The following is a 26,560-nucleotide window of genomic DNA, read 5'->3' on the forward strand; positions in this document are numbered from 1 at the left end:
TGTTTGTCGCTCGTAAGCAGTGTTAGTAAGTACTGTAGTTGCCTTGAACAGCGATATTATCTTGTGTTGCGAAGGTTATTTTGAATTCCAAACAAATATTTATGTCTACATATAATTTTATTGCATTATTTTATGTTTGTTAAATATCGTCAAAGTTATATTAACGTTATAATAGATTAGAAACAAGTTTTACTATATTACACAAATTTTGATTCATTTTTTCATAACTTATTATTAAATACGTAGAATATTAAATAGGTGCTATCACTTTATTTAGGAATTGAATTCGAATATAATTTATTTTAGAGCACCACTAAAAATAAATTTGTCTGAGAAATATCTCAGACAAATCTGAAGTAATGAAGTAATCGTAACAATGTTTTGAACATCCCTACTTTAATTATAATAAAATTACTTGTAGTTATTCTTATTTTACATATTAAAATTTTTTATTATTCGTTAACGAAATCTTTATTATTTTGTCTATTTCCGAATGACGCTATTTAATTCATAATGTAAATTAAAGGATAATATTAATTAGCGATTAATAATTAAATAATTTAATAAAATGATACATGTAACAACATTATTGTTTTTCATGCATAATTGAAAAGTCACAGTAGTAGAAAGGTAAGTTGAATGGCCACACTAACTTCACCTGTCCTGAAGGTCATGTTAAATTCCAAACAAATAATGACTACATCTGTTTCAGGTGTGTGTTAAACTACTATATTTGATATTAATACAAGGTTTTTACCGTATTATAATAAGAATAAAGTGAGATGAAATGGAAGAGATTCCAAAAATAATCGTTTATATCATTTCTTTTTAAAACACATTTGTTAAACGTCACCCATGTGTGTTTTATTATTTTTTGTATTTTTCTTTTTACATTTATAGTCCATTTTCTGTTCAAAAACAATTAACTGAAATAAAAATTTTGATTTCTTTCCCAACTTTTGTTTTTGTTTTTAAATGAACAAAAGTTATTAAAACGTTTAAAGTAGTTTTCATAATTTATCGTTGTTCCACTATTTTTTAAACGATTTCTTTCAAGTTTAAAAATTGAAAGGTCAATAAAACAAGAAAAAAAAAGAAAATAAACAAGAATAATTACAGATTTCTTTACTTTTGAAAAAGTTATAAAAATCCAGAATGAAATATATTTGAAAAAACTAAACACTAAATAGAAATAAAACTTTGATGTCTTCACACATCCTTCACAATTACAGGAGGAAAATTGACGAGATGTGACTAATATTGTATAGGGCTCTTCTCTGCTTACGGATATATAAATTGATCAATATAATGTACAGGGGCAACTTAATACTAAGTTGAGATGGAGAGCATATATTTTAAGTTAAATAAAATAAAATATAATTAAATGTTGAAGCCCGACATTACGACGATGTCGCAATAAATAATTGTTGGTTTGATAATTATAATTATATAAATAATGTATTATTTTATGTCAATAAATAAATATATAAATATAAAATAACAGAATTTTACTCTCACACACGTAAACTATAACTTTTTGCAACATATTTCCACGCTCAATTTTAATCTTATTTCAAAGTATTACACAAATATATCAATAATAAGATTTACTCAAGTTATTATTTTTTTAAATAATTTAAACTTAAGAGTAAAACTATGAATTAATGTAGTATTTTTAAATATTTAAATGTAAAAAGATAAAAATGACTGTTTTGTTACTTTTAAAATTTAAAACGCGTTTTAATTTTCTCGTTTGACAGCAAAATAGATTGAAGTTAGAGATAAATAAAAATTATTGTATGAATATGTATTTGTTTTAATTATATTTATCAGCTTAACATTAATTGGCTCTTTTCCGGTTTTCAAGGAAATTTTTTTAATCGGTAAAATCAACAAAAAAATAGAAAAAGTTGCAGAACGAATGGATATTACAGTATTTCGTAAAGCACATGTTGAATCGTATACATTATTCCTGAACTGATTCTGTAGTGAAATTCAAGATGAGTGGAATAATTCTCGTCTTTGTTTTCGTCTTAGTAATTCCCTTTGCTGATTTCACAATTGATAAAGATTCATCCAACTTAAACAAAAGTACAGTTTCTGATGACGTAGAAAAAGCTGCTCGTATTTTAAACGATGTTGAGAATGGGTTTAATTATGTATCGAGTAATGTCGCTCGATTGATGCGTCCTGTCATGTTGAAAATCATTCAAGAAGTAAACCTGTCTCGTTCGTGTGTAAAAGATGGGATGCGTTTTTTGAGAGATTTAAAACAAAATAAAGGCTGGACACTAAAATGTAAGTAAACTAAAATTATTATATTGACACGAGCGATTAGTTATTGTGACGTAGTCACAACGCCAGGTTACAATATCTAATCATATTTTAAATTTATTTAATTTAAAATATATACTCTCCACCTCAAATTAGTAGTAGCAAATTAGTAGTCCCTGTACATTATACTTTTCCTTTAACCATAGATTCGTGCCGTAATCTATTAACTGCTTTCAGGAGAAGAGATTTGAATTCAAATAACGTAACTTTCCGTTTGTATCGGAAATTACTATACAGTTAATCGGAAGGATTAACTGTATAGTAAGGCTGCTGCTCCTGCTCCTGCTCCGAAAGGATATATTTCCTCGACTTTTATCTATGTAACTCTCCTCGAGATTAAGAAATGACAGCCTGACTGTGAAAATATATGTCTACAAATTTTATCAAATTGCATTCCAATAATTATGAAGTGAATATAAGTGAATAGTTATTTATTCGCGTACTTGTATAAATAGCATTTTATGAGGTTTAACATGTATCTAGAAATAGGTGTTAAAATATTAACTCAAATCATATTTACTCTATCTTCTTATACGTATCGAATGGTGTTAAAAATATATAATAAAGGTCATTGTCTACTGTAGATAATTAGAGACACTTCTCTTAGTATGTGCAGATGCACTATGAAATAATCTGTTAATATGCAAAATTATCAATATTATAATTAAAAGCATACAATTGAAGTTTAAAAACATATTTAAAAAAACGTTACTTTGAATCGTTTATATATGCAATTTTATTTAATTATTTGTTTATTTACAAAGAAAAGCTGAAATTCCGGCCTTTTTCCTCAATATTAGGTTAAACTACTGAATGAAATACACAGTAACAAAAAATACTCAAAATTTTGTAAAATATGCGGCTCAATTGAGTCTTCTTCATCTTATGGAAACGAAGGAAGTAAATTGTCCTTTTACTGTTTGATAAATGTTATTCGATAGAAAGAAAATTTCATCTTTTGAGTAGATAGATATTATAAAACGTCATGTTCTCACCTAATTTATACTCTGAGGTATAAATGAAAAATATATGTATACTCTTATTATATTGATGCTTTTAATGGTGTTTACAAATATAATTAATTTGTTAGCGTTTCCTTTTAATATTAAATGTAGAGATATTAAAGACTAATGATATTAAATGTTAATTAGAATATTAAATAAGGTATAATTTCAATTTAGAAATAACAAAATGTTAAAATATGTATTAACACGTTTTAATTGTTGCGTGAGTCGCACGGGTCTTACAGACCCGGCGCGAACTTTAGTTAAAATTTTTTAATATTGAATATTTTCCAAAAAATCTGAAAAAATTAATATTCTTCTAACTTTCTAACCCGATTAATATGCTGTTAAATTTTTTTGAATAGCAACGCTCATTTTTGAGAAAAAAAATACTTTGGGTCTATCAGACCCATGCGACTCATGATGGGGGTAAAAAAAGACCGTTTAATTTGTCGCCGTTGCCGATAGCGAGTGTCGCAATAACTTTATCGCGTTTAAGTTGTCGCGCGGTGTTTATTAAATCCTATCATATCGTTATTTATTTGTATATTTATATTTTTGTTTTTTTTTGTTATAATATTGTTTTTAAAAGTAATGTCTAATTAATTTTTTATTATTTTAATTATTCTTCATTCTTATCATATAATTTTTATTTATCACTTTTATAATTAATTTATGATTATTTTTCGTTTATTAGGCGATGCAAATTGGCTTTTTTCACTTTTACTAACCAGAAACTTGTGAAAACAGTCTAGCTATAAAATTCCGGGAAATATCCTGCCTTCTCGGAAATGATTTTGGTAATCGAATTTACACAATCGCTATAAATTCTTTTGTTTTAATCGCGTTATGAGTTATAAATTGCTAATTAAATGTTCGACAGTGTTCAGATGAGTAAACATTAAAAAATTAGCTATATTGAAAATAATTACAAATACGCGACAATCATATCGCATAGCTATAATTATTCTATAATCTAATAATCCGGATTAATCTGATAAAAATATTTTTAATTATAATCTGCTTTTATTATTTATTCATTCTTCATCGCGGCACAACAAAACAAACCTAAAAAGTTAGCCCGATCTACATAACAAGTAATTATGAATGAAAACGCTGCGTTTGATCGCGTAGCGACTGTTTTGTCGCGCGATACACAAAGCGCGACAAAAAAACTCAAAACTAAATTATGATAATACAAATTGTGAAAATTATAAAATTTTTGATAATTGCATTTTGATAACATTCAGATATTGATATGGATGCCTTTTTAAAGTTTTATTATGTGAATATTTTATATTATAAAAAAAACAAATTACAGAATCGAAAACATGTCATTAATTGCCGAATTTTTGATGGTCCTCTCATTATTTTTTCGATCGATTCATTTCGTGCAGAGAAAACATTTATATCTAAACTATCAACAAAGAATTTTGATAGATTGAATAATATTTTGGCCGATGTCAATTTTTGAATTAGGTGATCGAGTTAAGCCTAACACACGACTATATCACATTAAAAATTAAAAATAAAATTCATGTGTAAAAATCTAACAGAACTATCTGTTAAATCTTGAAGAAGACATTCTAGTGAGTAAAACAAAATAAAACAGTTGTCAATTAGTCGATTTGAAACCCAGAAAAAAGCATTTTTTAATAGAGCCATAAAACAATTAATATTTATTGACTCTCGCGATAGGGGGTAACGCGAGGTCTATTATAAAAATTTTTAGCAGTAGTACTGAATTTCTACTTACTTCACACGAATGAGTGATCTTTCTTCCCCATTTGCAAACAAACTCGATAATTATCGGTGAAACGTCAGATAACTTACAGCGAGTTGAAATTTGATATGTTTATTATTTTGTGTTTTTTTCATCAAATTACGTAAAAATAAATATTGAAAAGACAATTTCGTCAATACAGAAGTAATTTATACTACTAGATAGAAAACAAAGCGTAGAATTTAACGAAAAAATTGTAGTTCCTCTACGCGATAGAAAAAATTTATTAATTTCAAAATAAAAATGACAGACCCATGCGACCTAAGTAAGAGAACGATTCCTAGCGACTCACGGAGGGTTAATATACCATACTATTTTAAATAAATATAAGCAATTATAACTTAATTATAACTTAGCTATTTTATATCATATGCATTCCTATAAATTTATAAATATACTAAAAAATAGCATTAATATAAAAAAATCATTCAGTTCAATTATATTTATATTCATTATTAAATTTACTTCGAATAATATAATATTATATATTACATAGCAAAAATTTTTATGTTAATACATAAAAAATAGTATTGAAAATACTAATAATATATACGTAATATAAATATTAATATATAATATTGCATTATTATTTATTAACTTTTTTATTGAGGCCATTACCGAATGAGGTCGTTCAATTTAAAATATATAATTAAAGAAAATAAGTTTATAACGTTCATTAATATTATAAGATTGTTGATTGTCCCAGTTATCAGATATGAGCCATTCGCAAAAAAAAAAAAAAAAAAAAAAAAAACTGTTGAGTAAACTGTCTTGAAAAACAGCATTTATTTATTAGGAAGGTCGTGTTAAATTCCAAACATTCATTTATGACTGGCTATACGTGTTCTGGTTGCTGATTAAAATACTATATATGTATTTAAATCTCTCCAAGTTTATTAGTGTATAATTTAATTATGACTAAAGTGAGATAATGTGAAAGATTTTTCAGAAACTTTACTTTATAGCATTTAACAAATAAGTGTCATTGCATTGCATTAATTGTCGAAGCGAGGCGCTGCTGAGCGACGACTAACACTTGACTTCATGCATCCCTTGTCAACCTGATAACTCTAGAATGAGTAGTCCAATCTTGATGAAATTTCGTAGGACGATTCATCATCACTCAAGGATGAATTCATTAAAAATTCAAATCTCAAAAATGATCATATTTGTAGAACTGGAGATTGGGGTCAAAACGAAGGTCGCGTTTTTCTTCAGTATCAGAGGTCAAAATGAGTTGACTAAGGCAACGTCCTACGTGACAGCGTCTATTTATCGAACCTAAATATCCAGAGATGAACTTGATCAGTTCCAAACGGCAGTAGAGCTACATCCAACAAACGAGCAAGTCAAACAAAGCAACGAAGACTAATTGCAATCAACTGGGTGCCCTGTTGCTTATGTGAGATAAGCAGAGGGTCAGGGGGAAAACCTCGCTGACCACTTACGCTGCACGGGTTGGTAAAACCTGACCTCGTTGTCGTTGGATGGCTAGGAGGGCAAAAAGTGAGTGGGGAGGTGCGTCAGTAAGTCGACAGACATCCTTACTTTGACAGGAGACAGGTTTTAAAAATAACAATAAAGGTTTATTAAATAACAAAAGCGAACATACAAAAAGATACACATACAATGAAGATATAAAGATAACTGCTGCTAAAATGCGGATAAAATATCCCTATCGCTAACCGCGATCTAACCAATAAAGTGGTCACGTGCCTAACTTCTAGTGGGAGAGAGTTTTCAAAGTCGATATACCTTAATATGTGGTCCGATGACCGTATGCGACGACCTCCTGGACTATGGAAGCTGGAATCAATCTTATGTCCGGGGCTGGAGACACTGGATTCAAACTTTCCTGGACGATCGCGCTCTTTCCAAAGTCGATCGGGTTTTTTATACGATCGTTGTTGGCACTGAGCCAGCCTATCATTCAACGTTCGATGACTAATTTGCTGACTCGCGATGACTTGGATTTTTGTTTTCTCTTTCTGATCGGATCGGATGTGTAATCAACATCCGATCGATTTCCTATCGAACTTGCAGGTCATGAACCCCCTTTTAACTCTCGAATTTACGCCCTTAATACCTGCGGGCTCACACTTATATAGCATCTGAAAACACTGCAGATGCCGAGAGTCAACTTATGGGTGCAAGGAGGTCTCGTCAATGGTTCACTAGGAACTATACATTCCATTATATATGCTCCTAATGCTCGCCCTCCAGCTCTTCCTCTAAAATAAACAGACCTATAATAAATATTCGATAGCTATCAGGGACCTTTCATCTATGGTAATCTGTTTTCAATAATCCCCATAACACGCTTTTTGAACGATGGCACTATATTACCCTCTCGTAGACAGTTTTCCCTTATCTTAGCGTACTCGATGACTATACATAAATCACAGTGATTAACTCTTCCAAAAATCAAAATAGATATAGGTAAAAAGGGATAGCTATCGATCTTACCTATGTTGCATTCAGTCGAGTGAAAAAAATAACTGACATAGTATTTTTAAACAGTTACAATAAAGATCGCTACGAGTCAATCTATAAGTTCAAGGCCCATAGTGATACACAGAATTTTATGATACGTTCGCATAGCAATTAATTAATGGCTTATTCTAACCTTATGTTTGTACCTTTAAATGATACAATGGAAGTCAAATGTATTGTTGAAAACGAATGATTCTTTCTCTCTTTTTCCCTCATAATCTGGAAAATGAAGGTGCGAGCAGCCTCGCTCCGACTATACGCTAATACAGCGATACTTAACTAGTTTTATTTAGTTTAAAGTAGAGCGTTAAGAATTACTTGAAAAATTATTATATGCTATCACTTTATCCAAAAATAAAATTCTAATGATCTTAAATACATATCAAAACTGAAAGTAGATTTCTCTTATATATTGCGTTTGCAAATGCATAATATGAAAACAGTTTAATAATTTTACTTTTCGAATCAACACAAATAAAAAAATTGTGACCAGAAAGTCGTTTATGTTCGAACTACGATGCAATTTAGATGTTAAATTACAACAAAAATTAAAAAGTAAGGAAAGAAATATGACAAACGGTAATCTAAAACTAGTGGTGTTTATTGCCACTTCAATATACGTTATAATAATATAATAGAAATAACGCTTGATGTTTTATTAAAATATTATTGCAAATTGAATCTTTTTAATTCTAGTTAGAAGAAAAAAGTATTGGGAACTTTTTGTGATTCTAAAATTAACATTATTAACCTCATTTTGAGAAAGTCAATAAATACAAATTACGGGAGAATTAACAATCATGAATATGTAGATCAAGAATGCAGAAAATTCGGTGACTGAATTTCAATTAACCCGCTGTGACCTTTGTACAGGTCTAAACAATATAAAGATTTATAAACAAAACAGATTAAACAAGCGATCATCCACGAAAATTCATTATTAAAAGGCAAGGATGATTTATCAAATAATGCACACCCGGCTTTCCTCACACACAAAATCACTATAGAGTTTATCATAGGAGAACAATTACTTGCATTAACATGTTTACATGGGACAATCAAAGGAGAATGTTTACTTCATACAACAAATTTTGCATTAAAGATTTAATTTAATTTACTAAAACCTGAGCGGTATCCATACATATAATGCACCATTCATGTTTCGCTGTAAAGAAGGACAATTAGCACTGACTAAGAAATAATTGAAGAAACATCAATTGAAAACAAATATTTTAATAGCGTGTCATAGTTTTAATGATTAGCAAAATTTGTGTGAAGTTTGCATTTTGTAGTTATTGTCAATGTGAGAAATGTTGTAACAAAATCTGTTAATACTATGAAAAGTAAAGGTAGGGTGAACAGACATTTTTAAAAACATTTTTGAAGCATATTGGAGCATAATATAATGTCGAGTTGTTTGATGGTGAAATATTGTGAAAGGACATCGGTACTTTTGAAAACAGATGAAACGAAACTATCATATGTACCAGTGTTTCCCAACGTTTTTTGTGCTATGTCCCACCTAAGCCTTTTTAAAATTCTTATGGCCCCCTAACATATACACTTAATTGCCACAATGTTTAGTCGTAACCACGATAAAACCCGATTCTTTCATCAAAGTCTCTTGCTTTCCAGTCGTTGCCAAACGCGACCTGGAACACCAAAACTCACGTCTGTCCACCTCAAGGTCTGGGCAAAGAATGCCCTTTCTCCTCTTTCACCGACATCAAAACTTCGTTCATCTCTTTGTTCTCGGTGGTTTCTAGAATTGTTAATCCCACCTCAAGGGAAAAGGGTTATAAAGGAAAGTTCTAGAACAGGCCTGGCCAACCCGCGGCCCGTCACGTTAAATTGTGTGGCCCGCTAAGCGATATTATATATCAGGTATGGCCAAACTTTTATCCCCTAGGGGCTACTTCTTCGGTAAAATATAGTCTGCGGGCGACTATGAATATAGGCAAACAATTTTAGGATTTTTCATAGATATTTTAATAAAAAAATAATAATGATAAATAAATAATGATAAGTTTTTATTTTTTCCGGTCTGTACTTGGTTTATTCATTCTAAAATAATAGGATTAAATATTAATAACATTTAAAACAATAATTACTAAACTAACATATCTGCTTCTGTTCGCTGTATGAATAAATAAAAAATAAATAAATAAATGGGGATACTATAGATTACCACCTATAGAATTTCGGGTCTTTGCGTATATACCTGAACTCAGGAGACCGAGATGAGTTCAACGGTATTCTACTTTTGGACCGGAGACGAAAAATAATAAAGTTATCATACTTTATTCCGGCAATCGCGCGATGATAGGGAGTCGCGTCGCTTGCCGTTAAAATTGCCTTTAGTAGACATTTCCCTCTTATTTTTTTACTTTGTTCAAGAACTACCGTGAATCAATAACTAGTGACGTTTAGCACATGGAGGCCTGCCGGCGGCTCCCCTCCGGGAAATCAGTCGGGAGCACGAACAGTAGGAACGGCCGCCATGTTCGTTGCCATAAGTAACATTAACCGAAATGGCGATCGCGCGATGATCGGAAGTCGCGTCGCTCTCTCCGCGTGTTTAACCCTACTGGAGACGACCGTAGTCCGACGTCATGGTTTGCAGACTTTATCGCAAGATGGCAGTATTAGTAACTATGGTGCCGTCTTCGCGAGAGCATTAAAAAAGTATGGTAACTTAAAAAGTATGATAAATTTTTTATTTTTCGTCTCCGGTCAAAAAATAGGGTACCGTTGAACTCGTTTCTGTCCCCTGAGTTCAAATATATAATCAAAGTCCTGAAATTCCATAGGTGGTAATCTATAGTACACCCAAATAAATAAATAAAATTGAAAGTAAATTTAAGTGTACAAACAAGGAGTAACAAGTGAATTGAAGCCAGAGGCTGTCACGTTACTGTCTGACACATGATTTTGCGACATTTTATGCGATTGCCATTTATATGCGCATGCGTGGCGACTACAATTAATTTAAAAGTTAACATTCATTTGCATTGTTCATCGGGATAAATACAAACAGCATGTGCACGTTGCACAGACAATCTATTATTATAAGAATAAGTTATCGAATTAAAATTTTTAAACATTAATTTAAGTGAAAGCAAATTGTTCAACTTTAGCTTCGCGGGCTACGTACAAAACCTTTGCGGTCGACCGGTCGACCGCGGTCTACGTGTTGGCCATCCCTGTTATATATCTATTAAAACTTTTGTTTCCGGTTATGTGTATCTCAAAACAATTAAATAAATGAAAATTTGCATGTGTCATTGTTGTAATGCGCAAATGCGAGGACGAACTCTTCGTATAACAATAAAATCTTATTCATTTTGTACTTCGTTTATTCTTTTACAGGCATGTTTGCCCAAATTGTGGCCCACCGTAATGTTACGCGTAATTAAAGGGTCCCGCGAAACAACTTGGGTTGGCCAGGCCTGTTCTAGAAGGAAAGGGAAACAAAGAAGAAAGAAAACTAAAACTAACTTAAATCAATATTCACAATTAATATAGCGCACTGCGGCTATACGGTTAACTTAAACTCTGGACGAGTCTATTTTCAAATTTTCCCTCTTAAAGATCGAATTTCCCCCTGTGGAGCGCGGGCCCCACGTTGGAAAACACTAATATATACAGTACATCTTAGTATTTAACAAATACTAAAATGTATATATGGTAGTTTGTTTTAAATTTTAAAAACAGGCCAGGACGATCTAATACAATAAAGAAAAAATATATTTCTCTTTGCAGACAATACATACATAATGTGTCTTTAAAACTATACGTCCTTTCTCACGCAGTTGAGGAATAAGACAATTCCACGGCGGAGTCGACCTTTTATTTGAGGCTTCTCGTCCGCCTACAACTGCGTGAGAAAGGACGTATAGTTTTAAAGACACATTATATATGTATTGTCTGCAAAGAGAAATATATTTTTCCTTTATTGTTTATGGTAGTTTGTTTTTAATATTAATATTTGCTTGCTTTGGTAGTTACAAATTTACAAAGGTAGAAATTTTTATAACGTTAATTTGCGTGTACAGGAAATGTGACAGTTATTTATATATTACCTTTCTGGATCTGCTACAGAGAGAAAGTAACGTCATCGGTCAAAAATTGATTCGTATGATTTTTATATTTTTGGACTCCAGATCTCGCATTATCGAGAATTGCGAAAAAAATTTGCGGTATTTTTCTGATATATATGGATGTTAATGTGTGAGTTGGTGTGGCACGATTTTGTTCTCTCATTTTAGAGCTTAATATCTCTCGTGCTTTTTCTGGATAATTTCTGAAATTTTGTACAGAGGTTTACGGATTAAGTCGATTGACACTGATAAATTTTGGTGGTTAAAAGTCGAAGGAGTGGGAAGATAGAGAGTTTCATATCTCGAGTAAGATCGAAATCAATGAGATGTTAATCGTCATTAGATTACAATTTTTATAAAATGCATCCATTTCACAAAATTAGTCTGTTTTTGCTATTTTATAATAATTAAATATATGAAAGATTTTATTAATAAAATATCACAAGAGATGACACCACACACATAATTTTAAAATTTGCCCGGAGAGTTAAGCAACTCTTTGCTGTATTCTTCTATAATTAAACAAAATACTTCGTTCTCAATTACTTTAGGTTATTATTAATATACATTTGAATTAAATTTGTTTTTATACAAATAATATTGTATTTAATATTATTGTTAATTGTCTACTTGGACTTCACTTATTAATAGGACTTTATACTGGTGTTTAAAGATTGGCACAGTAATGAGAGTTATTTCAGGAAAGAACGAAATTTCTTTATTATATCACCTGTAGTAATAATTTCTGTACACATATTACACGTGTTTCGGGCTAGCACGCCCCTCATCAGCAGTATTACTACCAAACACTAAAAAGTAAGAATAACAAAACAAATAAGTTACTGTATATCTTAAAATTTCACAGCAATAAAATACAATTTTAAAAAACTTACTGTAAATACATATTCCAATCCCGAGTACAACTGGATAATATTTCTCTTTTTACAGTTTAACATTTCACTGTATAATTAAAATTAAATAAAGTAAATAAAGACGGTAAATTATTAAAATCTAACAATATCATGTAAAATTTCATTAAAAACTCACATCAAGGTTTCGTTTGCCACCATTCAACAGCCTTATGATAAGGAGACTATTAACTACGATTTTTTATAAACGTCATCAAGTATGGTGCTCCAGGATTGGTGGATTATACGACCCAAATTATTGTTTATTATATTTCTTTCTTTCTTTATGTTTAAATGTTCGTATAATTGACGTTTGTAATTATTCGATTCTTTTTTCTTAATTTTTATAGTATTTTTAGTCCTTTTTAGTGTTTGGTAGTAATACTGCTGATGAGGGGCGTGCTAGCCCGAAACACGTGTAATATGTGTACAGAAATTATTACTATAGGTGATATAATAAAGAAATTTTGTTCTTTCCTGAAATAACTTTCATTACTGTGCCAATCTTTAAACACCAGTATAAAGTCCTATTAATAAGTAAAGTCCAAGTAAACAATTAACAATAATAATAGAATTTAAGGACAGTAAGGCTTTTACATTTAAATGTTGTATTTAGTTTATATTTTTTTATGAAAACAAGATTCTAATTTTGTTTGAAATCAATTTTTGAGAAAAGATCCTTCCTGAAATAACTGATAAAACTTCACAGTTAAGAATGAAAAATTCAACCGTTGGTATTTTAGCTGGACCGCATTTCATCAGAGATAAAAACTACTCAGTGTTATCATTTACGTTAGGTTTTCATCTTGGAATATTTTAACGTCATTATTTATTTATTTATTTGTTTATTTATTGTAAAATTTCAGTTATTTTTAAGCGATTAAATTTATTAGAATTTTCGAGACTCAAGAAATAAATAAACATGAAAAGACTTATAAAATTTTATTTGCTAAATGACTTATGTTTTTTAACGTTAATATCTTTACAGTATATCTAAGAAAGTATTAGTAAAGGAAAAAAATCTTTATTATTGTTTCACGTACAATGCATTACGAAAATGTAAACTTTAATGAAGCTTTTATACAATATTTTTGTTTTGAAAATTACAATATCTGAACAATTAAAAATAGGTTTATATCTGAATAACAAAAATTTTAACATGAATTTTTCAGTGATTGATTCTTTTGGAAAACCATTCGGCTTATTGGGAGGAAAGTTTTGGTATCACGGTGATTACGATCAATGTTTGAATATCGAAGTTAAGGACGATAAAATAAGCAAAAGAAATAAAAGTATAAACACGATTTATGGAAAATTTTGTTCATTAACTTTTGGATTTAATTCGTATAAATTTAATGACGTGCCAGAAGATAATAAAAGTAGAAAACTGTTTACATTGATGGAAGATATTTTTGTAAGTATTGATATAATAATCCCAAATTATACAGGCCAACTGGTATAAGTTTTATATTTCAGAAACCGTTTCCGGTGAGTGTAGTGTTTGAAATAGCAAAGTATTTGAAAAATGTACGTCGTATGGATATTTGCATACCGAGCAAATGTAGTCGAGAAGACGTACAAAGTATTCTTCAATGGGGTAAGTTAATTTAGAAATTGTATTTGTTCTAATATAAAGTGCTTTCCAGTAGTAAACGGCCGGTAATAAACGGTGCATTGTGAAATGACAAAGCTATATGTAGAACACTATTGTATAGAATTGGTTAGCAGTCCTTAACGTTTGAAATAAAATATCGAAATCTACTTTATCGTTATAAATAATTGTGTGTATATATATATATTACTCTGATAATATTATTTTTCGGCAGATTAAAGCGAATTAGAAATTGTCAAGGGTGAGTTAACAGAAGTACAATAAGCATTCTGCTTTCAGAACCGATGATCTGTCCTGCAGATATCAAATTTGAAATTAGCGATTGGATTCGAACCACTGATATTTTCCAGAATTCAATATTAAGTTTACCTTATTGTTATCTCTGTACGTTCTGTACAAAGAATGTGTACACGCAATAAAAAGCTCTGACTGGAGTAAATTTTCTGCGTTTTATACGTATTCACTGATGATATTTTAACTATTGCATCAACATTGAATTGTGATTTCGAAGTTGTAAGCGACATATTATCTTCTTAATCAGAAATACGTGTGTTTTGTTGGATTTTCCGATTTAAACGTACTATCAAAAATTATGTAATGCAGTGTTGTAGTTGGTGTTGAAACAGTAAATGTATTTCAAGTAATTTAGGCTACAAGTATTTTGATAAACATTAATTAATCAATCAGAATCCTTCACAGCCTTCTTGCAGTTTTTCATAGGTTTTCGTTTGTTACCACGTAGCCGTTTTCATACACGAGGTCATGGTAATCTGAAACAAATGAGTGCCCGCTAGACAGAAATGTATACGTATGATATTATTTAACGTTATATATTATATTGCATAGCTACTGTAGTTCATACTTTTTAATATGTAATGGCATCATTTAAAGTGTATATATATATATATATATATATATATATATATATAGTTTAAGTGATGCTGTGCTTATAGTTGTGAGTTATGTATCAAATAAACTCTATACGTGGAAGATGTCATGTATGAAATAATGTTCAAAAGTGCATCACAGGTAATATTTAAAACCTGTACAATATTAATGTTATAATAATTATATGCAGTTATTTAATTGTTCTGATAATTTATATGATTAACGATTACAGCTGTAAGAGATCCTTACAGAGCAGAAGTTAAATTTTGCAAAGTGAGAGACGAGAAGGTTTACTTTTCTACAAGTCAAATAATTTGCATGTAAGTGCTTGTAATCTTTTATTTTTATAAAAATTAAAAAATTTTCACATTTCACAAAATTTTAACATAAGTTTATTGTAAATAAATATTGCAGCATTCTTTAATATGCAATTAATCATAAAAACACTTCATGTCAATAGACATATTATTTTAGCTTATTAATTTATTATTATAAATTTGCAAAAAGTATAAAACATAAATAAAAATTCGAAATTGTCCGAATTAAAAATGTAGGGTGGTAGTAATTATTAAAAAAATATGATTTAAAATACAGGTAGTTTAGTAATACATATTTTTAAATATTTTAGTAAATAAATTAAGATTCATAATTGTTTTTATAAATAGTGTAAGTAGTAAATATATATTGTTTGTTTTTTAATTTGTCAAACATACAAAACTACTGAAAACTTTAGCTGATTTCACATTTGTACGTGAATCAGCGCCTGAAATTTTTTGAGTGTAAATTATTTTGATGTGCAAAACATCAAAATAAAGATACCCTTCCTGACAAATGTTCTGTATCAAAACACGCTAAAAATACTTGTGCTGAAACGATGCTTTCATCAAATATTTAATTATAGATTAATTTCGCTTATTACAGCGTATAAAGAAACCAAATGAAAATTTTAGTAATATTCATTCATAATATTAATTAGTAATTTTTATTAATAATAAAACGCAGGTTTCTATTTTCAGAATCAGCATCAGCATCTTTATCATATGGGTTTTTACTGGAACAATTCTCGACATTCTGTTAACGCTGAATATAATAAATGTTCCTGACGGTAAAGGTATGACCATATGTAATGTCTAACTGTATTGTAATAAAAACGTGAACATAAGTGAGGATTTTATAATATTAGTAAAAATTTAAGTAATAATAGTTTTGTCAAAATAAGTCATGATTATGAAGTATCCGTAAATACTGAAAATAGCATCAATTGAAAGGGAAAGAATTGGGTCCCGACTAAATTGTGATTATCTTTACTAACACTTTGCTTTCACATAGTATAAAATTTTTTTATAAAACTGTTTAATATTAAATTTTTTATGATTATTTTATATTTTACGGTAGAGAACTATGAAATTTTATTCGAACAATATAACCGATAGGGAATTTTAGCTGCTTAAAATCAGTGATGCCAGATCCTTCATTAGGGAGAATAAAGATGCTTTATAAGAATTCATCATTAGGCAAAATAACAATTCAAGGAATGATTGGAAAAGTAGTATTAGTAATAAATTAGTTTTCTCTGTTAAATACAGAAAATGTTAATTTAGAAATAAAAAAATAATAAATTTCAGTAAAACAAAATAAATATACTTGTTTATTTCTTCTTTCTTAATGAAACTGTGTTTTTTTCTTTGGTACTTTTTCTTACACACTACAATGTGCTATAATGAGACAATATGCTATTAATATAATATTTAATAAAGTGAATTTATTGATAGTCTATTGCTTTTCTACACCACTTCCTTTTGTATAAAAGTTATTTCATTTATTAAAATATCAGTTTTCTGCTCGTTAAATTCTATCACTAATAATGCGTATATTCGAGATAAATGACGTGCCACTTGACCTGCTTTTCTATCGAACCACTCAGTACGCAATGTTAATAATAATTACCTAAAGAAATATTGTCGAGTTTAACAATATTCTTAGAACCCATAGCAAAATATCGATATAGTAATTCGTCTTTTTGATTGGGTGATTTAAATCTGTTTATTGTGAAATAAAAAATAAAACATCATCCGGTGACCTAATTTCACTCATTTTACTAATAGTCATTTTGACACAAAATTTTTCTTTTTTGTTCTCACACTTTCTTCTTTCTATTCTGCTTATGAGGAGGTTATGGAATATTGGTATACTGCTCGTAAGATCATCTTACTTCAGTAGTTAATTTGAAGGAAGATCCTACCAGCAGGATAGATTGATTGTTGTCCATTCCATCTTTACAGTAAAGGAAAGAAGTCCCATTATATACAGTATAAATATTTATAATTTTGCAGATATTTTTTATAAAAGTGGTATTACATAAATTTCTGGTAAAGTTTTTTGGGTTTACTTTACTTGATAACGCCTAAATAGGGGAGAAAATTCCTTTAAAAGATCTCACTTAAAACACATTCCTTGAATGGCAAATTGTCCTCATGATGCGTTGCCAGTATCTAAACTGTAGCAACCTATAAAGAGGTTTTAAAATATAATAGTTTAATGAAATTCATTATGTTTCACGTAATTATTTATATTTTACAGATACATTACATATATTAAATATGTAAGCATTTTTATTTTAATTTGTATTATAACATTATTATTGTAATTATTACGAAGTTCTGATAATGATTTGTCTTTTTTATTTAGGCCACATTCTACACAATTTCGTTTCAGTTTCGTTAATTACGTCGACTCGAAAACTCTTCAGTACGGATTCTGATAGAAAGACACGATTCTTATGTGGAATAAAATTCTTACTTGTCTGTTTGGTGGTAAATGCTCATATAATCATTTATACGACATTTACATATACAACGACAGGTAAATCAAAATAATTTATAATATTTATAGATAATTTATATTAATTAAGTTTCTAACAATTATTGAATTTTTAATTACATTTCGTAAAGTACTCTTTTAATTAAAATCAGTAAATATTTAATAAAATAATTATCTTCTATTCTTGGACTAGAAATGTAATTACTGTTACTACTATTTTAATTATTCGATCGATTTTTCCTTTTATTGTTATATTTACGGTCTACAATTATACTGTTGCTTTAATAACTTATACACGTATTTCATTCCTTACATACTCATTTACATAACCACGTTTTATGTCCGGAAACACTAGTCTCCTTTTTTTCTAATGGAAGAAAATTCCATTCTCCAGTACGTGATTATCTGTAGTATTGTTTAATTTAAATTACAATTTCTTTATTTGTTCATTTAATAAAAGGTACCGAAAAACGAAATAGTTTTGATAAGTAATATTAAAAATTTTAGAGTGTAAAAACTTCTTAATGTAATATGGATGCTGCATATTCAAGTTATATATATATATATATATATATATGCGTATCTATATATATAGTCACTCTATAATCCAAAAAAATCTTTATTGGTTAATGGTCTCCCCTCACTTTTGGTTAGAGAATTAAGACTTTATTGCACAAATAAGAGACATTATACTCAAATATGCAGTTTGGAAAATTGAAAGAAATTTAATAAAATATGTTATCAGGTTTAAATACAAAAAATAAAATAATTGAAAATACCAAATAAGAAAAGTATTACGTAGATATAATTATAGTAATAACCCATAAAAAGGAATAGGGAATGATTATAAATATAAAAAGGATATGAAACTAAACGAGTTATTTTAAAAATTTAATACCAAAAGAAAAAAAATTCTTGTATAAATAATTTAATCATAAATAAATCTGACATACAAATACTTAAAAATATAAAAAATTTTTCGCATTGGGACTAGAATATAATATGCCTATAAATAATATAACAGTAGACATGATAGTTAGTATAGATAAAAGTACAAAAGATCTATCAGTTAAGAAAGAAGAAAAGGAAAATTTATTTGCAAGTTTTCCAGAATTTAAAAAATGTGAATCAAAATAGTAATAAGTATAAAATAAAAATTAACAAAAACAGTAATTATAAAAAATACAATAAATTATCTCAAAGCAAATAATCTTTCGATAATTAAAGCTGACAAAACAAAACAATTAATAATATTCGATGATAATAATCTAAAAAATAATATTATAGAACAAATTAATAATGATAAGTATATTAAATTAAATAATAACCGATACGAAAAAATTTAAAAGGATTTAACCAAACAGTCAAAGAAATACACCTTAGTCAGAATATAAGTGAAACTGATAAAAATTATATTTTCAATTTTAAAAACGATAGAATGCTTAAGTTAAATATAAGGTTAAAAATTCATAAAGAAAAAGAAAAATTTAGACCAATAGTCGATTTTAAATATTCATTATTTATAATTTAGAACAATACATTAAGCAACATTGTATTCCAATTACAGTTTAAAAAATGCTGATATGGTTATTGATAGAATACAGAAATTCAGAAAGAAAACACTGAAAAATTAATAAGCCGAGACGTAAAAAATATGTTTCCAAATATAAAATGGAATTTAATAGAAACAAGTCTAATTAAACTTAATATTGACAAAACTTTAATTGATTTAATGCAATTTTCATATAAAAAGAATTACTTTCAAGTGAATGAAGAGGTATGGGGTCAATGATGGGGCCAAAATTAGCGGAATTAGTTATGATAGGTATAGATGAAATAATAATATTCCACGCATAAGGCTGGTAATGATATATGCTGATGATTATTTAGTAATATACATAGTGAAATAATAGATGATAAAATTCTTTCTAATACTATAAATAGCATGAACGAAGATATTCTGTTTGACGTAAAAGAAAAAAAATGGGCAACATAATTATTTAGATATAACTATACCAAATAACCTTGATAAATTTACCTTTTTAACATACAAAAAGCCTTGCAATGTCAATAAAACAATTAACTGTAATTTATATAATCCTGAAAATATGAAAAAGAATACCAATATTATAAATTTGAAATATTTATATATACAAGAATATCAAATACTAAAAATAAAGAAATTGAATTTAAAAAGTTGGAAAGTAAGTTTATACTTAATGATTACCCTAAATTAAAAACTAAAGAAATAGCATAAACAATATTGGATGAACAGATATAATACAAAATACTGTACTTTAAATAGAAGAACTAATGCTCAGTTATCTATACATATAATCGAGACGAGTTGATAATAATAATAATTAGCGCAGAGCCCAAACGGTTAGGAGTTGAAAGTTGAAATTTGGTGCACAGTTAGGGTACGTCACGAGAATGCACACTAAAAAGGAATTTTTCGAAATTCCTCCCCACGGGAGAGAGGGACAGGATTAAGTCTTAACATTTCCATCAACTATGAAAGTGTTACATAACAATGGAAGTGTTAAGAAAAAGCGACGTGCAAGACGCAGATGCAGCAGTTTTTTTTTGTTTTTGCGGAAAATCGAAATATTTTTATACCCACCTAAAAATTCTCTGATTAGTCTGAAAATAGGGAAACCCAATTCTTGCATTCTGCGAAAACGGGTAAGGTTGATTATAACGTAATAATCTTAATCTTCGCTATCGTTACTTTTGCCCGAGCAACGCCGGGCCTATATGCTAGTTTTTATTATAAAAAAGGAACAAGAAAATAGAATACATAAAACACTAGATAAATTTATAATAAAGTAAGATTTGAATTTTAGTGTATCTTTATGTTTTATGTCATTATAATTTATATTTTATACAATGTAGTGGTTTTTTAATGTATATTTATGGAAAATACAAATGTGAAAATGGAGTTTTTATTTGTTTTTCTATGAAACATGTAAGTGGTTGTTGTAACACAAATTTGTGTTCAATACTTCGAAGAATAATACGTCACGGTTTCACAAAAATCATCTATATTGATGTTGTTTTTTAACAGCACTGAAGAGGTGTTATAGATTCACAACAATCCGAAATGCATTTGCAGCATGTGTTCAATTTGTACAATAATGTCTTAATTTTCTAACCGGAATTTTCCTGCGTTCTAGACGATACATTTCCGGCGACCGACCTTCCTTTCTAGGCTACTAGCCGCCAAAAAGTTAAAAAAGTCATTTAAAAACACGAAAATTTTTTTCAATTAAAAACATAAAGATTTTCTAAAATCATAACTGGTGTTATACGAAGGTCTTTCTTGTTACCATTTGTACCTTCTCGGGGATGTTTCGACCTTTTATCCACAGGGAAATGAGCGCTGGAAAATGTAGATTAAGAAGGTTCCCCCTGGTGACGATATTTTACAGTCATAATTCGTAATTTCTTTGTCCGGTGGTTCTTTTTTATTTTTTAATTTCTGAAGACAAATTCGCCCAAATAGGGATCACCATTTCCGGCGACCGACCTTCCTTTCTAGGCTACTAGCCGCCAAAAAGTTAAAAAATGTCATTTAAAAACACAAATTTTTTTAATTTTCCAAAATGTATCGTCTAGAACGCAAAAGTAATAAATGGTGATCCCTATTTGGGCGAATTTGTCTTCAAAAGTTAAAAAATAAAAAAGAACCATCGGACGAAGAAATTTCGATATATATATAACATTGAAAACTTAATTTTTCTGTCAGAACCAAGATTTAGTAAAAATTTTTGAATAAAAAGTATATGTTAGAGGAAGTTGAAGTTACAGCGTATTTAGAAACTGCAATATTGTACACACAATGGTAAAATATATAACCTTCCAAAGACGTAACAGCGATTTAAATGGGAAAACAAGTGGATAAATAACAGATAAGAAGATACAATTTAATTAAGAAAATCGATATGGCTGAATAGTATATGAAGATAATAGAAGGCCCAGGTAACTAATGTAAGAAAAAGAAATTGAAAATGATAGAAGATACAACAAAAATGGAGTACATAACTCTTATTCTACATTATCAACAGCACATCATCTGTGTGAAAGCAAATAAAAAGTTTCCAACAAAGGTAAAAGTCTTTTGGAAGATAAAAACATATTGTTAAATTTCGTGGGACTAACAGAGAAAACCACTTTAAAAGAAATGTAGATAAGTTCAGTAAATTAACATACAAGTGTGATAAATTGTAAGATTTGTGCAAAAAAAAACTGTCGTTTGTGTATAAAAATTAAAGCAAACAGCATTATGACGGTAAGGCCGCAACTCCACTAGCCGTAAAAGGGCCGTAAAACTCCTCGCCGTAAAAGCTTTTAATCACGTGACCATGATATTTTACGCCTGAGCAGGTCGTAAAACCAACGTAAAAGCGAGTTGAGCAGTGTTCAACTTTCGAAGTAAATACGACCGTAAACCGGTACCATCCACTAATCAGAAGTCAGTTAAATTTAGGTCATCGTGACACGGTGCGGAAAATGGCGGAAAACGAGCTTTTGTGTACGTTCTCTCGTGGCTACTCTAGAAGATCTGGAAAGATTTATCGAAAACATCCGAAAGTATTCATGTATCTACGATAAGAGGTATCCCGATTATAATAATGGATGCCTAAAACACGCGATATGAACGGCCAAAGGAAAATCCTTCAATTTAGAGGAGTATATAATAAAAAAGCTAAGCTTATAAATGCTGTATATTATCTTAATAATATAATAATAAAAGTCAATGTATGAAAGTAAAGATATTACTTTTACTATATTTGTAATTATAGTATAGAGAAAACTCGTAGAATATAATTATTGTCTTTATATCGATATATCACGTATACACCGTAATAGTACTGTCGCCATAAAAAGCTTCGCTAGCCGGACCTCCACCGCAATCCGAGCGCAAACGCAAGTAGGTCACGTGATTAAAAGCTTTTAAGGTGAGGGTTTTACGGCTGTTTTACGGCTAGTGGAGTCGCGGCCTAAAGAAGGACTTATAAGAACGTCAGGAATCATATACAATAATACAGTAGAGAGTCGAAAATCGGAATCAATTGGGGACTGGGGTTGTTCCGATTAGTCATTTGTTCCGATTACCCATTATGTACGAAAAAATACATTAACCTGTCCGATGTTCAAATTTTTCTCCGTTGCGTGTCGCTTCGCGTTGAATTTTCGTCGATTTTAAGCCTAACGAAAATTTTTATAATAATAATCGAGGCTATCGTATCGTTAAAAATTATTTCTTTATTTTGTACAAACAAAATAAATATATTGAAGAATATAAAAACATGAAAATTATACTTTAGAAGTAAATCTAGTATCAAAAACGTTCGATTCAGCACGACACAGTCCGACTGAAAATCGTTCGATACCGTTCCGATTACCGGCCATTCCGATTACCGGCGTTCCGATTAACGATTCTCTACTGTATAAACAATTTTTAAGGCTGTAGAAAAAAAAAACATAAAATATGTAAGAATGGCATATCTCACAAGATAAGACAAATAGTTAAAATTACGCAGGAAATAGATGAATCAGAATGATTAGCATAATTATTTACTAAAGAATTATAAACTGGGGACAATGGAAGCAACGATACTGAATAGACAATTGACTCAGTAGCTAGTAGCAATACGATTGAAAGAATATAATTACTGACAATGTTTAAAAAAATGAATGTAATGTAAAATTAGCGAATAAAGATATAAAATGTTCTAAGTAAGTCGAAAGAAACGAAGGAAAAATCATAGAAACCGGCAAAGCAATGCTCGAGAAAAGAAAGAAAATATAATAAAAGAATAATTACAACTACATTAACAAATGGGAAATAAGGCTTTATTTCTAGAAACGAAAAATAAGATAAGTGATTAAATTTTAAATCCTCGTTTGAGACAGCGTGCTTACAAGTAAATATAATGAACTATTTGATTTAATTATCACTACGATAGCGTGCAACTATCTACCGGACACTGCCAGGAGATTTCGATAGCAAACTGATGAATTTTCCTCAATGAATGATCGCGCTTAGACAAACAAGAGACTTTATGTTTGCGCAGATTGGAAATGTTGATAAAGCCAGTATTTGGCTAGATATATACTTTGCAATTCCAAGATTGATAAAACAGCAAAAGGACTGTTAAACAGCAATCAAGAAAATTTCAGTCATTCATACACTTCAAAAAAAAATTTTTCCAAGAATATCAATGACTATCGTTTTCCTTTCATTTATCCACACTAACAAGTAAGAGGAGTTTTTCTATTTCTCAATAACGTGCGATCTCCTGGAAGTCAACGTACGTTATCTCAAATGTAACCACATTTACGTGCATTTATTGCTTCTTTGTTCATAAGATTTCTGGAAATCATGGATTTTGGCATTTTAAACATGGATGCCAGACGAAACACACGTGTAATGCTTCCATGTTTCACCATACAATCCATTTTTACGTCAATCGACGATACTACAAACGTTTTCTTAAGCTTCGTTGCTTCGGTAATATTTGCAGCATCGTTCAAATTTCAAATGGAATTTCTCTGAAATGTTTTAAGTACGAAGTACTACTATATTAAGAAAGTTTATACAGTAAACGTGATGTAAAACAGTTAACAAAAATACGTTTATTGCTGTTTGAAGAACTTAACTTTTCGCAGCAGAGCGTTCGACAGTACAGTATGCGAATAACATTTAAGAACATACCTCACATCGGGTTTGGAGGATTTGAAAATCGGGTGACGAGTAAAATAGATGAAACAAGTAATGTCTTCTGACGTTACGTCACAGATGAAATTTCTCTTGTAATATAACTGATTTCCATCAACGACTTCGCGATGTCATTCGTTAAGTAAATGTAAGAACGAATGAATTTCTGCCCTTACTTTTCTACAAATTATCTCTCGGAAGAATTTCCTCAAAAAATGACAAAAATTGGCAACACGATTGTGTGGCTAATAAGTTTGTGCTACATTTTGTGTTTTTATTGTCAATGAATTAATAAGTTAGCGATATATAAAAGCAAAAACAATTCATTCTGAACAATTCTGACAAAACAACATTCTGACATCATTACAATGCCGGCTGCAATTTTAAATCATATCTGTAATTAATTTAATTTTCCCGATAATTACAACTCATTTTGGTCAATGGGTAATTCGGTTCTGGGAAAAATTTTGGATTAAAATAAAGATTCTTCTGCATTAGAGCGGAGGATCTGGTACAGTTTATCGGGTCCTACTGCCCGCAATCTTTTCACACATGGTTTCGAATTTCATCAGTCTAAAATTGCTTCGAGATTAAGGAAGGACAGCCAGATAGACGACAGTAGGAATTTATAGCTGTACAGTTATTTTCAAATTGCAGCTCAATTAATATGTTTGGTTCGAAATGAAATCCAAATATTTCAGATACAGCCAATTATATGAGAAAATTCAATAATAATCAAAGACAATGTAACATTTCAGAGTTTAACTTATGAAAATGGAGAAATGATGTTGAAAGAATTTTCGGATGCCAGTTCAAAGTCAAAAATAAATAATGGAATATTAGCGTATGTACTGACTTTTCAGGAATTAGTTGAATATCCGCAACGAAACCAATTGTATATCGATTGCCACGTTAAGCTAAATATAAAGCTCTGATAAAAATACAGAAAGAAGTAAAGTGGTTAGAGTTGTCTTCACCAAAAGAAATATTTTCGAATTTGACATCTACAACATTGAGAATAGAGATATACAACTTGGGGGTTGTACATAAGGCAGAAAATCCAGTTACACGCTAAACGTAAAATCATAAACTTAAAATACTTTTTCCTTCAGATGGTAAATAAAAATAGAATATTGCACATTAGCAGCTGGCCTTGAAACATGTAGAAATGCAAAAGATCGAGGAATTGTTTCTGTATGTATGAATGTTAGTGTTTGTGTGAAGACACGATTTTGTTCACCCTTTTGAAGCTTAACTTTTGTGCTTCTTGTTGAAAATTTCTGAAAATCTGCAGAGAGATTTGTATATTAGGGCAGCATTCCAAACCCTTTTTCATTAGCGTACCCCCCCCGTGGCATTTTCAACTTCCCAACGAACAACGCATGAGCAAATCTCGCACTGTCTGTTTTTAGAGAGTGTCGCCATTTTGACTCAGTTCTCGGTCCCCCCGAGTACCTAAAAGTTTGGTTTTTATATGCGCGCATGATTTGGGCACCTAATTCTCTGTGCCGAATTGCAATTTTTGACATGTACTCCTTCATACCTCTAAGCTGGTATCACAGCAGGCAGTACGATTTTATAAACAAGACATAGCCTTGTCAATAAAAAATTAATAAAAATACTGAATAAATAATGCAAAAATTACCGCTTATAGAGAAAACCTGGAGAAACTAGCTGTCCTTTTCCTTGCTAACAATAAAAAATAATTTTTATAAACAAAAAAATACTTTTTTCAAACAACACGTGGGGATATTGTTGAGAGATAATAATAATAACGGTAACATACCCCACCATCAAAAGTCCGTAGCATAATCACTAACACGCATAATAGTATCCCCACTATCATTGACCGACTGCGCAACATTTATTGATCTGTACATTCGGCAGCATAAGT

At 29.8% G+C, this 26,560-nt stretch overlaps 1 protein-coding gene across 1 annotated transcript in view; it reads left to right on the plus strand.

The window, feature by feature from the left end:
- Positions 1-1,772: 1,772 nt before the first annotated feature.
- Positions 1,773-26,560, plus strand: part of LOC136982514 (nose resistant to fluoxetine protein 6-like) — a 30,716-nt gene continuing 5,928 nt past the window's right edge. Inside the window, exons 1-5 of the mRNA XM_067279009.1 lie at positions 1,773-2,298; positions 13,795-14,219; positions 15,355-15,442; positions 16,139-16,233; positions 17,811-17,984. Coding sequence (XP_067135110.1) covers positions 14,159-14,219; positions 15,355-15,442; positions 16,139-16,233; positions 17,811-17,984 — 418 coding nt within the window. The 5' untranslated portion in view covers positions 1,773-2,298; positions 13,795-14,158. The remainder of the gene's footprint in view (positions 2,299-13,794; positions 14,220-15,354; positions 15,443-16,138; positions 16,234-17,810; positions 17,985-26,560) is intronic.

Source organism: Centruroides vittatus, unplaced genomic scaffold, assembly GCF_030686945.1.
Source record: "Centruroides vittatus isolate TY-2023 unplaced genomic scaffold, ASM3068694v2 contig_847, whole genome shotgun sequence".
NCBI lineage: Eukaryota > Metazoa > Arthropoda > Arachnida > Scorpiones > Buthidae > Centruroides > Centruroides vittatus.